The sequence below is a fragment of the Podarcis raffonei genome, chromosome 1, assembly GCF_027172205.1.
Source record: "Podarcis raffonei isolate rPodRaf1 chromosome 1, rPodRaf1.pri, whole genome shotgun sequence".
Lineage (NCBI taxonomy): Eukaryota > Metazoa > Chordata > Lepidosauria > Squamata > Lacertidae > Podarcis > Podarcis raffonei.
The window spans coordinates 117,258,992-117,271,391 of NC_070602.1; the positions used below are offsets into that span (position 1 = coordinate 117,258,992).

Below are 12,400 nucleotides of genomic sequence, written 5' to 3' on the forward strand. Positions count from 1 at the left end.
ATCTGAACAGCAGAAAAATCTGCTTGAAAATGAGTGGCAAGTGACCCTACTGATGCTAGGACAGCAGTTATGCTTGGCTAGCATTGCTTGTCGCGAGCTTGTCTCAGAAACTTTTCTTCCTCTTGATCTTCCAGCAGATATCCCTACTCGTACCATGTCTTGAATCCACGCTGTACACTGGCTAAGTGGCAAGCAAGTGTTAAGTGTGATTCTGTACATTTCTGGCCCTGCCCACACCAGGGTCTGGGCCCACCCACTTTTGGAATGTGGCCCCTGACAGCTTTCCACTGGGACAATGTGGCCCTTGGCCTAAGAACATTTCCTCATACTTGCTGTACAGTGTGTGCATGCATGAATGTGGCCACAGTGACTACAGCAATAGAATAACTTGCAAAAGCAAGGCTCTTGTGGATTTTCTCCCAGTAAAGGGTTAGATGGCTTCATCTCTCACTATGATTTCCATCGTTCCTCCTGTTACTTAGCATATCTGAAGAATGTCATCAGCAGGCAATTTCAAGTTACTTAAGGGTCCTTTCCTACGTGTTTGGTTTTCTGTCCTTTTTTTTTTTAAGTTCCCCACTCCCCCAATAATGCATCCAGATTGAAAAGAGATAGACTAGCTATATGTGTCACCTTTCCATAGGTCACCATGGGATGCCTATATCCATGTTCCTTTTGAGATGCATAAGAATCTATGCTTCCAGGTGTCATAAGAAAGCTGCAGAGATAGTGCAGGATAGTGCGCACCCCGAAAATTATCTCTTTCAGCTTCTGCCTTCTGGAAGAAGGTACAGGGTTATAAAGACTAGGACTAGCCGCCTGAGAAACAGTTTCTATCCAAATGTGATTTTGGTTTTAAACGCAGTGTAAGGTAGTCTCTGTGGGAGTATTTTGTATTTAATTATGGGGTATCAGAGCTTTTAGGGGGCTAACCAGGCTGGGATAGCTGGGATAGCAGGCTTGTTGGTTTCTGAATGTCTGATGTAGATTTTCAGTTTCGTTGTTCTATATGGGACAATGACAATAAAGATTATCGTAACGTAACAAAGCTAAACCAAGTAGAATGAAAAGTGGCGAAGGTACCTTTTATCATATGTGGTGGTCGTGTGTGAGCCCTGTGTGATCACCACAGTACCCATTTGCATTATCCTAATAATTGGCCTACATTACAGGGTTGTTGTAAGGAAAGCTGAGCCTTATGAAGTACTTTAGACTCTTAAGGAGTGCTGTAAAAATCCTGAGAGTTATTACTGAGACACTCCTGGTTCTACAACCACAAAGGTGTTGCAATTGGTCGAGAACCTTAAGCTGAATCTCTTCTCCCCTTTCCCACCCACCCCCAAAAAACCAAGAAGAATTCTTTCCATGTGAATAATAATCTACCACACACGCTGCGTTCTTATGAGGAACTGGATGAGGCACCATGCAACAATAGACATCATTTTGGCCCTCTCGTCTAAGTGTATATACTGTGGCTAGAGTTGTCAAATCAGCTTGGCTAACTCATTTATGGTCTCCTGCTTCTCAGGGTGTTCAGAAATAAGTCAGCCCTTGTGGGTTCACTGTAAAAACGCAGGAGACATTTGATAACATGTTATGGAGCCATCTACTCCAGAATCTCTAAAAGCCGGATTTGTGCCAGAGGGAGGAGAAAGTCAGGGATAATTCTACACCTTGCTAAAAGAAAACGAAAGCTCATTTTACTGAAACTTCCTCATTTGACCCAATGTCCACTCTGGACAGTGTAGAACTGTAACTGATTTTATCCTCTGGTATCAATTTGATTACAAGTATTTCAAGATAGCCAGATTGGACACACTATGAGGAAAAGCAACACTTGTCAAGAAGCTATTTTTCAGGTTCAACTGATTTTTTTTTTAAATGAAAGATAGAGAGATATGGTTTCTGAGAGGCCTCCCTCAAGTTACACACACCAACACGTCAAACCTTTCACAGACATGTTTATTATATAGAGTGGCTTCACACAGACACAGATCAGAGTGTTGAAATGAAATCATGGATTAGACCTGTCCATACAGTGAGCTTCCTATCTTGTTTCACCCCTTTCAACCTCCTCAATGGGATACCCTTTTCTTTCAAGCATGTGTTGTTGTTTAGTCGTGTCCGACTCTTCGTGACCCCATGGACCAGAGCACGCCAGGCACTCTTGTCTTCCACTGCCTCCCACAGTTTGGTCAAACTCATGCTGGCAGCTTCAAGAACACTGTCCAACCATCTCGTCCTCTGCCGTCCCCTTCTCCTTGTGCCCTGAATCTTTTCCAACATCAGGGTCTTTTCCAGGGAGTCTTCTCTTCTCATGAGGTGGCCAAAGTATTGGAGCCTCAGCTTCAGGATCTGTCCTTCCAGTGAGCACTCAGGGCTGATTTCCTTCAGAATGGATAGGTTTGATCTTCTTGCAGTCCATGGGACTCTCAAGAGTCTCCTCCAGCACCATAATTCAAAAGCATCAATTCTTTGGCGGTTAGCCTTCTTTATGGTCCAGCTCTCACTTCCATACATCACTACTGGGAAAACCATGGCTTTAACTATGCGGACCTTTGCTGGCAAGGTGATGTCTCTGCTTTTTAAGATGCTGTCTAGGTTTGCTTTTCTCCCAAGAAGCAGGCGGCTTTTAATTTCGTGACTGCTGTCACCATCTGCAGTGATCATGGAGCCCAAGAAAGTACATTATTCTAAAAAAAAATACACATTCTTTGAGGGATCCGAAGGTCCCAATGCGTTTGTTGTATCTACAGTAACAGGATTTTTTAAAAAGAAAAGTTGCTTGTCCTGGGCCAAAATGACCCCTTACCTCTTCTGACACACAAATGAAGTATTGTATAAAGGGACAGGGTGGGATGGGGGTCTGTAGGTGGATTGAAAAAGCTACATTGAGTGAAGCTGAAGTATAAATCTAATCGATGACGATGATGATGAGCAGCCAGTGATTTTGGTGCCAATTGAGGCTAAGGACAAACTGGTCCCTGGAGGGCTTAACTCTTGTCTCCCAGCCTCTCCTCACTTTAATTGCCCGTGGGATGGGGAGAAGAGGGAAAAAACAGAGAGAGACGGGTTTTTCCTTTTTATTTTCATCATGTTTCTCAGAATATGAGCTGCCTTTCCGCTCAGCTGCTGTTGCAACAAGTCGATTCAAACCGCACAGGTCTGTTTCTTTCTTCTGAGGATTTCAGACGATGCGCGCCAGCACAGGGTTGCGGCTTTTAATTACTATTTTGCTCGGCGGGCTGACTGAAGAGACTGGCGCCCAGGTGCGATTACGCCGTCTCCTACCTGGCCTCGCGGGCGCGCGGTTTCCACGCTAGGTGGCGCTAAAAGGCAAGGTCATAAACACCTCCTGTCGCCTCTCCAATACAACATCCTTCTTCCTATGGGGTGGCAGGAATCTTATCAGACGCCGCGGGCTTTTTGTTTGTTTGTTTAAAAATGGAGGCTGCCCTTGAATTAAATCTCTCAAAATATGGGATAGCCAGGAGTGTTTTAATTTTTTTTAAAAATGCTGTCTACAACTATATATCATGATTATGTGTTATGTCTTTATAAATCTTGTGTTAGACGATCAGGACGTGAACTTAGTGGCTGTTGCTATTTCAAACCTTATTTCTCTGCCTAGGAACGGCTCTGCAAAGCTTAGAAGGTCCAGAATTGCTCGAGGATATGGAGCCATGAGTTTTCGCTCCACTCCGTGTGTACGGATTTGTTTTGTTTTTCACTTTGAAAAACATTCTCATTTTGTTTTCCATTGAACGTCTCAAAGGATGGATTCCCCAGTTTAAATCGCACCATTTACCTGTAACATCGGGCCTTCCGTTTAATCCCCCCCCTACCTTATTCAAGCGCAAAACAGCCAGTCTTTATAGATTTTATTTCCTCGCGCAACAAAACACACACACAAACTCCTGCAATGGTACTTTGTGCATTATTGAGTGACGAAGGCAGATAGCGAAAGTAAATGGGAAGTGGGGCGTATTTGCCACGGGTTTTAGAAACTGCTCATTTCATAGATGCAAAAGCTGTAAGCATAAAAGACCAATCCTTTCCTAAGAGCTGTGAAGTTGTCCTCCACCTTCGTCTCCCCCCCCCCCATAACGTCAACCCTCTTTTCGCAGCTAAAGTTTAAAAGCCTATAAGCTGTGCTTTCTTCTTGGCCTTTGAAGTCATCCTACTTATTGAAAGAAAGCGCGCAGGAGGACGAACAGGCCGGTATATTTCGTCATATGATACGACGCTTACGCTCGCCGGACAACGTGGCTTAAGAGATATGGTTTTCGCAAACATTTATGCAGCCTAGTAACCACACTTACAAGGGAGAAAAGCCCCACTGAACACAGCGAGGCCTTCCTACAGATTCCAAGTAAACCCTTGCGTGGCATCCCGCTGTGTGACCTGAATCTAACTAGATCAGAATGGTCATTTTTACCTAGCAAAGGGAGACACCTTGATCATTTGACATGTTTCTGTTGTGAGCCGCCCTGGAATCTTCGGGCTAAGGACGGTGCACAACTTTAACAACGAAGAAGAACAGGAGGAGAAGGAGGAAGAATTCTGATTTTCTTGGTTTCTGTTCTTGTTTTCTTGTGTATTCTTGTGTCCTCCTTTTGTGTTGTGAATCGCCCTGGGATCTTCCGGTGAAGGACGGTATACAAATAATAAAAATTCTGATCTTTGCTTCCATTCCTGTTTTTGTTTTATTATGTATTCTTTTGTCCTCATTTTTTTATTTTTGTGTTGTGAACAGCCCTGGAGTTTCCGGGTGAAGGACGGTATAAAAACTTAATAAAGAACAATAATAATCTTGAGGTAGAACAAGAACCACCAAGCAAGAACCTAGCCTGACCATTCCGCGTCTTCATCACGACACACGTTTCGAATATTCCCATTTACAGCATAGCTGTCAACATTTCCCTTTTTTAAAGGGAAATTCCCTTATTCCGAATAGGATTCCTCGCAAGAAAAGGGAAAAGTTGACAGCTATGATTTACAGTGAGAAGACTAAACCACTGCAAAAACTATTTTCCTTCCAACTCTAACTCCACCAGACCAGCACCCCAAATCTGAGACACTATTTTTTTTTTAGGGGGGTGTATTTTCCTCCTCCTCCTCCCACCCTCTCTTCTCTGTGTGTGTCACCTGCAAGGCGCCTCCACCGCCCCGGGAAGCCAAGAGGAGAAGCAGGGCGTGGGGAGAGAGAGAGAGAGAGCGCGCACTACAACGCGACCGCAACCTCTGGTTGGCTGTTGCTAGGTGACGTCGCCCGCCCTCACGTGACCGGTGTTAAATGCCCGCCTGACGGTGCCCAGCAGACGCAGACAATCCTAAAGCAGCTGCAGAAGCGGAGGCGTTGCTGCTGCTGTTGCTGCTGCTGCTTGCAGCGCGCACGGGGGGGAAAGTCTTGTGCGCGCAAACGCGCCCTGGCGCTTTGGAGAGGCGATGGCAACGGCGGCCTCCTGCCCGCCTCCTCTGGTGCAAAGGGATCCTCAGCAGTGATCTCTTTTCTTGGGCTTGGGGTTTCCAGTCTGCTTCAAGAAGGCGAACCCCAGGGTGTGTGAGGAAGAGAGAGAGAGAGAGAGAGAGAGAGAGAGAGAGAGAGAGAGAGAGAGAGAGAAAGAAAAGAAAGAAAGAGAGGCGCGTTGTAACTTTTCCACGCGCGCCCTGTTGCCAAAGAGGAGACCTGCTTTTTCCTTCTCTCTCTCTCTCTCTCTCTCTCTCTCTCTCTCTCGTGGTCCCCCTCCCCGCTGTTGGTTTGCCCTCCTGCATCCTCGGAGCGAGGGAGGGAGGGAGCAAGGGGCGGGGAGAGAGGATCAGGATGACGGGGGTCTTTGACAGCCTCGCCTCAGATATGCATTCCAACCAGATTACCTCCAGCAGTTACCATCACCAGCAGCAGCAGCAACAACACCACCACCACAGCTTACACAAACCCCAGGAGTCTCCCACGTTGCCTGTGTCCACCGCCACGGACAGCAGCTACTACACCAACCAGCAACAGCACCACGGAGGAGGAGGAGGAGGAGGAAGCGCCGGGAGCAACGCGGGCAGCGGGTCCCCGTACGCGCAGATGGGCTCCTACCAGTACCACCCGAGCGGGATCAGCGCGGTGCCTTACTCCACCAAAGCCGGCAGCTACGACCTGGGGTACTCAGCCTCTTACAGCTCCTATGCAACCTACGGGGCAAGGACGTCCCCAGTCAGCAACGATCCTGGTAAGAACCAGCTCCCCCCAGGAGGGTTGAGGGGGCGGTGGGAAATTTGCTTGGGAAAGTGTGGCGCCCTGCGCTGACTTTTCCGTCAAGCACACGCAGAAGAGGAGCAGCACGTGGTTGCTAAATAATAATAATAATAATAATAATAATAATAATAATAATAATAATAAACTGGTTGGGTTGGAAGGTATCCTGGCAGTAGGAGCGCTCTTTCTCTCTCTCCGCTGCGCGCCTGCTCTCTCCAAGGTTAGACGAGTGCGGGGAGCCATGCTGAACATAGCTACTTGTGGGAGGCAAAGCTATAATAACCCGCCACCCAGGAGAGGTTGGCATGTGGCGGTGGTGGGTGATGCCGCTGGGGGTGCCTCGTTATTCACGGTGCTTTCCCTTCCCTTGCAGCCGAGAAAGAAGAAGGCGAGCCCGAGATCCGGATAGTCAACGGCAAACCCAAGAAAGTGCGCAAGCCCAGGACCATCTACTCCAGCTTCCAGCTGGCGGCTCTGCAGCGACGCTTCCAGAAGACCCAGTATCTGGCCCTGCCCGAGAGAGCCGAGCTGGCAGCCTCCCTAGGCCTCACCCAAACTCAGGTAAGGAAAGAAGGCTCAGAAGCGGCTTGCACTCTGACGCGTGAAGGCTTCACGTCGGGTCCCACCACGTTGGCTAGTTTATTGCATAGCGACCATTCCAGCCTTTTTTTGCCAGCGGCAGTCCGGAAGGTGTGGTTTTTTCCAGAGGAGGTTCATCCAAGCAGAGGTGCCCACCATCTTATTGTTGTTTGGTAGTGTTGCCCTTCGTGAACGCAGAAAAGCGGCTGGCCTGTACAATATAGACCACCTGTAACCGGGCAGCCTTGCTCAGACAGACCACGCTCGGGCGGCGCAGCAGAAGCTGTAACACGCGAAATAATTCTGTTTCAAACGTATGGGTGGGATCTTGACGCAGTTTTTAAGCCCCGTCGATCGCAGTGGGGGAAGATTTAAGCATGTCTTTGTTTTCAGTGGAAGAGTTAATGTGACTTGAACCGGATCATAGGCCAGATCCTCCTTTTTGTGATCTATTCGCAGCACAGAGTTTAGGTGCGCATTGATTAAGCGCGCCTCTTTGCTTCTGGGTTTAGCTGTTAGCCTCTCTGTCTCCAACACACTCATTTCACGAAGTATCCTGTTTCATTGTACACGTGGAAGAAAAGTCACCCCTCCTCCCCTCTTTATCTGGCATCTTTCAGTAAGCAAAGTTATTCAGCGTTATTTAAACCTCCTTTCGATCTGGATGAGCAACGCAGTGCTAAGAGCACACCGAGCCTCCCTTTCTCAAAGGCTGTTAGTGCACATTTAAGAAAGGAAGATACTATATCTGGTATTGGTCAGGGAGACAGGCGGGAATGAAACTAGGGGAAACAAAAGAATGCCATTTTAAAAGGCATCTAACATACTTGGGGGGGGGGGACTTCTGAGAATGGCTGATATCAGAAATCCCTACCTCTAAACGCACACATCAGGAGGGACACACACACACGAGACAACATCTGTGGTTACAAAGACCAACACAGCACAAGTGTCCCTCCTCTCACACGCGCAGCCTGAAAACTCAGCAAAACCCAGTAAAACTGTTTACCCTGTTATTTAAAAACCGCTCTCTCCCTCCCACGTTGCCAAACCAAACCTCACACCGAAACAGTCGGTCGATTTGCTCGTTTTCCTAGCAGCCTGCGACAGGGGGAATCCACCAGCCTGCTTTTGGAGACAGCGGTCTCCTTTTCTTCTCTCTGTGAGGGGTCTGCTTTGGGAGAAGGGCTCCTCCAGTTAAATTAAACAAGGTGTGTGTGTGTGTTTTGGGGAGCTTGCTCTCTGGTGACCGCAAAAATTTGGTGAGAGGGGCCTCTCTCTCACTCTCGTCTCTCTTCCTGCTCCTCCTCCCTTTGTCCAGGTGAAGATCTGGTTCCAGAACCGCCGTTCCAAGTTCAAGAAGATGTGGAAAAGCGGCGAGATCCCCGCCGACCAGCACCCGGGCGGCAGCAGCTCCCCGCCTTGCTCGGCGGCGTCTCCGGCGTCGACCACGCTAGCCTGGGACTTCGCGCCGCACCCGCAGCGGATGAGCAGCGGGGGCGGAGGCGGCGGGAGCAGCGCTGGATCCAGCCCCGGCGCCCCGGGCGCGACGGCTGCTTTCCTGGGCAACTACTCGTGGTACCACCAGGCGTCGAGCGCCGCTGCTTCCCACTTGCAAGCCGCCTCCCCGATCCTGCAGCAAGCGCAGCCTCACCAACACCACCCGCACCTCCACCACCACCACCACCACGGCGCTGCTGTCAGCGCAGGGACGATTTTCTAACCCGCCCGCGCGTTTGCCGCGCGCAACCCAGCTCCCCCTGTTCACTCCGCGCTCCTGTCCCCAAAGGATAGAGAGGTACATACCCGGGTGCTTCGTTGGAGAACCGAGCTGCTCCCAACCCGCCCGCCCCGCTGCTACCCACTCCGGAGTTACTCCGACGCTGGTCCTTCCCAGGTGGTACTTCTTACATACCCAGCTGGGAGATGAGAGCCTTCCCTGAAGTTGGGACCGAATCAGGGCCTGTGGTTATCCTCCCGCACACACTTCAAATCAGAACACCCCTAATCCAGTAGGTGTCTTTGAATTCGCTGGCAACATTCCCATTGACCACCGTGGAATCCGGGTAAAGCTGTGCTCACAAACTCGCTCAAAAAGTCTCTACAGATTTTAAGGTTATTTCCCTCCCATCCGCTCCATCTATTCTTTGATATATCCCCTTCTCTTTTTTTACCTACCTTCTATTCTTCAAATGCGGGAGGGGGGAATTCACTCTTCTCCCATTTCGCATCCAATCGCCAGTGCAGAATTTCTTATTTAATTTTTATTATTATTTTTGTAAACTTTTTATAGGTGCCTTTGCAGATGACCTCATTTTGATGTTGGGGAAAAAAAGATTAAATAATTTTTATATGTAGATATTTAAAATTAAAAAGAACCCAGCTGTGTTTAAATTATCTTTTTTTAATGTTTGCAGGACTTTTTTTTCACGAGGAAAAAATATGTTTGTAATAACGCTGTTTTGTGCCGATTTCTCCCCTCCTTGGCTTCTTGGTGTAAAAAAATAAATAGAGAGGGGTGAAGAGTTGCATTGGACAGCCTGTATTTGTTTATGTTTGTAAACCAAGATCTGTTAATGCCATAACGTCATCCTGTTTCTCTCTGAGCAGTTTCCATATCCTTTAATTATTCTGTTTGATACCTTTTCTCTTCGCTGTCAAAAAGAATAAGCTACTGAATTTTTCCCAGTTCGTCGTTAAAACCTTTAAAACATAAAAAGGTATTTTCTTGGTTATTTATTACAAAAACAAAACAAAATCTCTCGATGTTACTTTTACACTATGAAGAGATTATTTAAATAAATTATTGTTTGCACCGGAGTTTGTTCGGCCTTCGATATTATTCCCTCCCCCCCACTTCCGACACCTACATATTCACTAGAAGCGCAAGCCTACACGTGTCTGCTCAGAAGTCCCGTTTACATCAGTGGGCTTTCCCCCCAGGTAAGTGGGTACGGGATACCAGCCTACAGGAGACTCTGGAGTGGCGCTCCACTATCCCTAACATCCACGCTGAGGGTGGTCCATTTTATTTCTTCCTACCCTTACCCAAAACTGTATGCTAGACCCGATGCAGGTTTATTCCGTTAAGAAAACGGCCTTCTTCCTATCAGGACCCCTTTTCCCACTTTGCTCGGGTCTAAAACACATCAAAGGGCTTTATTTTGGGGAGACTTACTCAGTTTTCCGTCGCTGCCGCCACGGTACTTGTTGCGCACCAACTGACCTGGAGCATCCTTGAATTGTTGTGTGGGTGGAGAGGCGAGCCCATTCTGTGGGGCTTGGCGGTGCCCCTGCTGCAAGCCCCTCAGCCAGAAGAAGACAGGAGCCGGGGGCAGCCTGGCCTCCGCCGCAGCCATGAATCACTCAGCACGCTCCTCCAGGCTCGCCTAGACTCGGCCCCTCCCCGCCGCTCTCTGGCGCCACAGACATTTAGGGAGTCCGGGACAGGCTCCTGGCGGCTTCCCGCGTTAGGATCCAGGCAGTGCGGCGGCGAGGCGGAGCGGCTGATCCTCTTCTGGGCAGTGTTGGTAACGGATAAAAGGCAGGCACGAAGTTCCACGGCGCGCTACACTCACTATGCGCGCAGAGGGAAGGAAGGTTCCAAATGCGCTCTTCCCGTGTGCGTAAAAGCGCACCAGTGTGCACGCTTCTGAAGGTGAAGTGTTCGTGATCTGGGATTAGCCAGCCGCCCAGAGAACAACGGCTTGGGTAGCCTGTGTAAATGGCCAAGAATCTCTCTCCTACACGAAAAATCGCGCTAACGTTTATAAATTTATAAATTTATTTGGCACCTTTTTTTGGCACAGCGCCTGCGTACATATGCACTCAGGGTGCTGACATTTTTTCGACACGTTATTTTATGCATTTAGGTGCTTTTGTTCGTCTGTTGTCCTTATAGCCCACCTTAAAGGTTCTTCCTGGGTGTGAGAACCAAATGTCACTTTTTTTCTACTGCAGAAAGTCCAGCCTTTTGGTTTAGTAAAATTCAGCATATATACATAAAGAGGGACGGAGGCCACCACCCTCCTAATCCTGATTACCTGGGAGAAAAAGTATTTGAATTCGATGGGAACTGCTTCTGAGTAGACATGGCTAGGGTTGCGCTTTAAGTCGTTTGCAAGGAGAAAACAACAAAAGAGCATTGAGGCACCCGAAAGGCCAGCAGATTTATTATGGCTTATGCCCCAATGAATCTGTCAGTCTTTAAGAGTCCACAATATTCTGTTGATTGTGATTTAAAAATAAAGTAAAATAGCACAAAGACCGACTAAGAAATAGAAAAACGCAGTGGCACAAAACTAGCTGGTTTGTTACACAGCAGGGGCAACCCCCACTTCAAGATTTTGATGAAGCTAAATCAGCTAACCACCAAAGGGGCTTCAAACTTTCTTCTTGTTGCTTTCAGTTGCTGACTAACATAAGACATCTTCGTCACAGGCCAGTTGTTTGTTTTTGAAGTTCCCACCTTGCAAATCCCAAATACATTGACTTGTCCTCCTGGACCCCACCCACAGGCCCAACTTTACGCTATATTATTTATTCGTTTTAGTATTTAAGAATGGTATATAAAATGCAAAAGATGATAGATAATAGATAGATAGATAGATAGATAGATAGATAGATAGATAGATAGATAGATAGATGATAGATGATAGATGATAGATGATAGATGATAGATGATAGATAGATAGATAGATATAGATGATTCTATTGCAGGTCCATTAGATCATGGAAGCCCTCAGCAACCCTTCCTAATGTAAGGACTAGATGCATGTACACATGCACACCCTTCTTGGTTCTCTCTTCCCCTTGTGTAAATCTGGAGCTTTCCCACCCCCACGTGACCTGCAAAGAGAAATACAGCAGGCTTCAAGGGGGGGACTGTCCATCTCTTCTGTTATTTTTTTCCATTCGTACTGAGGTTCTTTGGGGCCCTACTCACAATTGTGCCAGCAAGGATCTTGCCCAGTGTAGGCTATTGTACCTAACAAGGAAGGCTGTTGCTTAGGAGGTGTACAGTGGTACCATGGGTTACAGACGCTTCAGGTTACAGACTCTACTAACCCAGAAATAGTACCTTTGCTTCAGGATGAGAACAGAAATCGTGCAGCGGTGGCGCGGTGGCAGCAGAAGGCCCCATTAGCTAAAGTGGTACCTCAGATTAAGAAAAGTTTCAGGTTAAGAACAGACCTCCAGAATGAATTAAGTTCTTAACCCGAGGTATTAAGCAGATAAAGTTATCAGCAGTGAGGATAGGGCCTTCTCTGTGGTGGCTCCCCAACTGAAGAAAGCTCTCCCCAGAGAGCCTCACTTGGTGCCATCCTTACATGTCTTTAGGCACCAGGCAAAAAACACCCTCTTTACCCAGGCCTATGGCCTGTGAAACTGTGTGGGAGCGGGGAGACAACTGTTATTAGCTATTTTATTATTTTGTCTGTCAGTATGCTTTTTATTATGTTTTATTATGGATGCTCTGTTATGTGTTTCTAATGTTGGACACCTCCCTGGGATCTTTTGATAAAGGGTAGTGTTTATAAATTGAAATAATAATAGAGGTGCTTTCCACAGTAA

The 12,400-nt window shown here is 47.6% G+C and overlaps 1 protein-coding gene and 1 long non-coding RNA gene across 2 annotated transcripts; one reads left to right on the top strand and one right to left on the bottom strand.

Annotated features, from left to right (window-relative positions):
* The first annotated feature begins 5,321 nt into the window (after positions 1–5,321).
* Positions 5,322–8,567, top strand: DLX2 (distal-less homeobox 2). The gene is made up of 3 exons (XM_053359557.1): positions 5,322–6,221; positions 6,621–6,808; positions 8,148–8,567. Exons 1-3 carry the CDS (start codon positions 5,825–5,827, stop codon positions 8,547–8,549), a joined length of 987 nt encoding a protein of 328 aa, XP_053215532.1. The 5' UTR covers positions 5,322–5,824; the 3' UTR covers positions 8,550–8,567.
* Positions 8,568–9,210: 643 nt separating this feature from the next.
* LOC128398468 (uncharacterized) lies at positions 9,211–10,599 on the bottom strand. The gene is made up of 2 exons (XR_008327137.1): positions 10,005–10,599; positions 9,211–9,529 (listed from the first exon to the last, which is right to left on the bottom strand). It is a non-coding gene; the product is annotated as an uncharacterized LOC128398468 (long non-coding RNA).
* Between the last annotated feature and the right edge of the window lie 1,801 nt (positions 10,600–12,400).

What these genes read in the sequence shown, in the direction of transcription:
- DLX2 (XM_053359557.1), top strand. Translation starts at nt 5,825, where the DNA reads ATGACGGGGGTCTTTGACAGCCTCGCCTCAGATATGCATTCCAACCAG. An exon ending in CCCAGTCAGCAACGATCCTG is followed by an intron (nt 6,222 to 6,620) that starts GTAAGAACCAGC and finishes CTTCCCTTGCAG; the next exon opens with CCGAGAAAGAAGAAGGCGAG. An exon ending in TAGGCCTCACCCAAACTCAG is followed by an intron (nt 6,809 to 8,147) that starts GTAAGGAAAGAA and finishes CCCTTTGTCCAG; the next exon opens with GTGAAGATCTGGTTCCAGAA.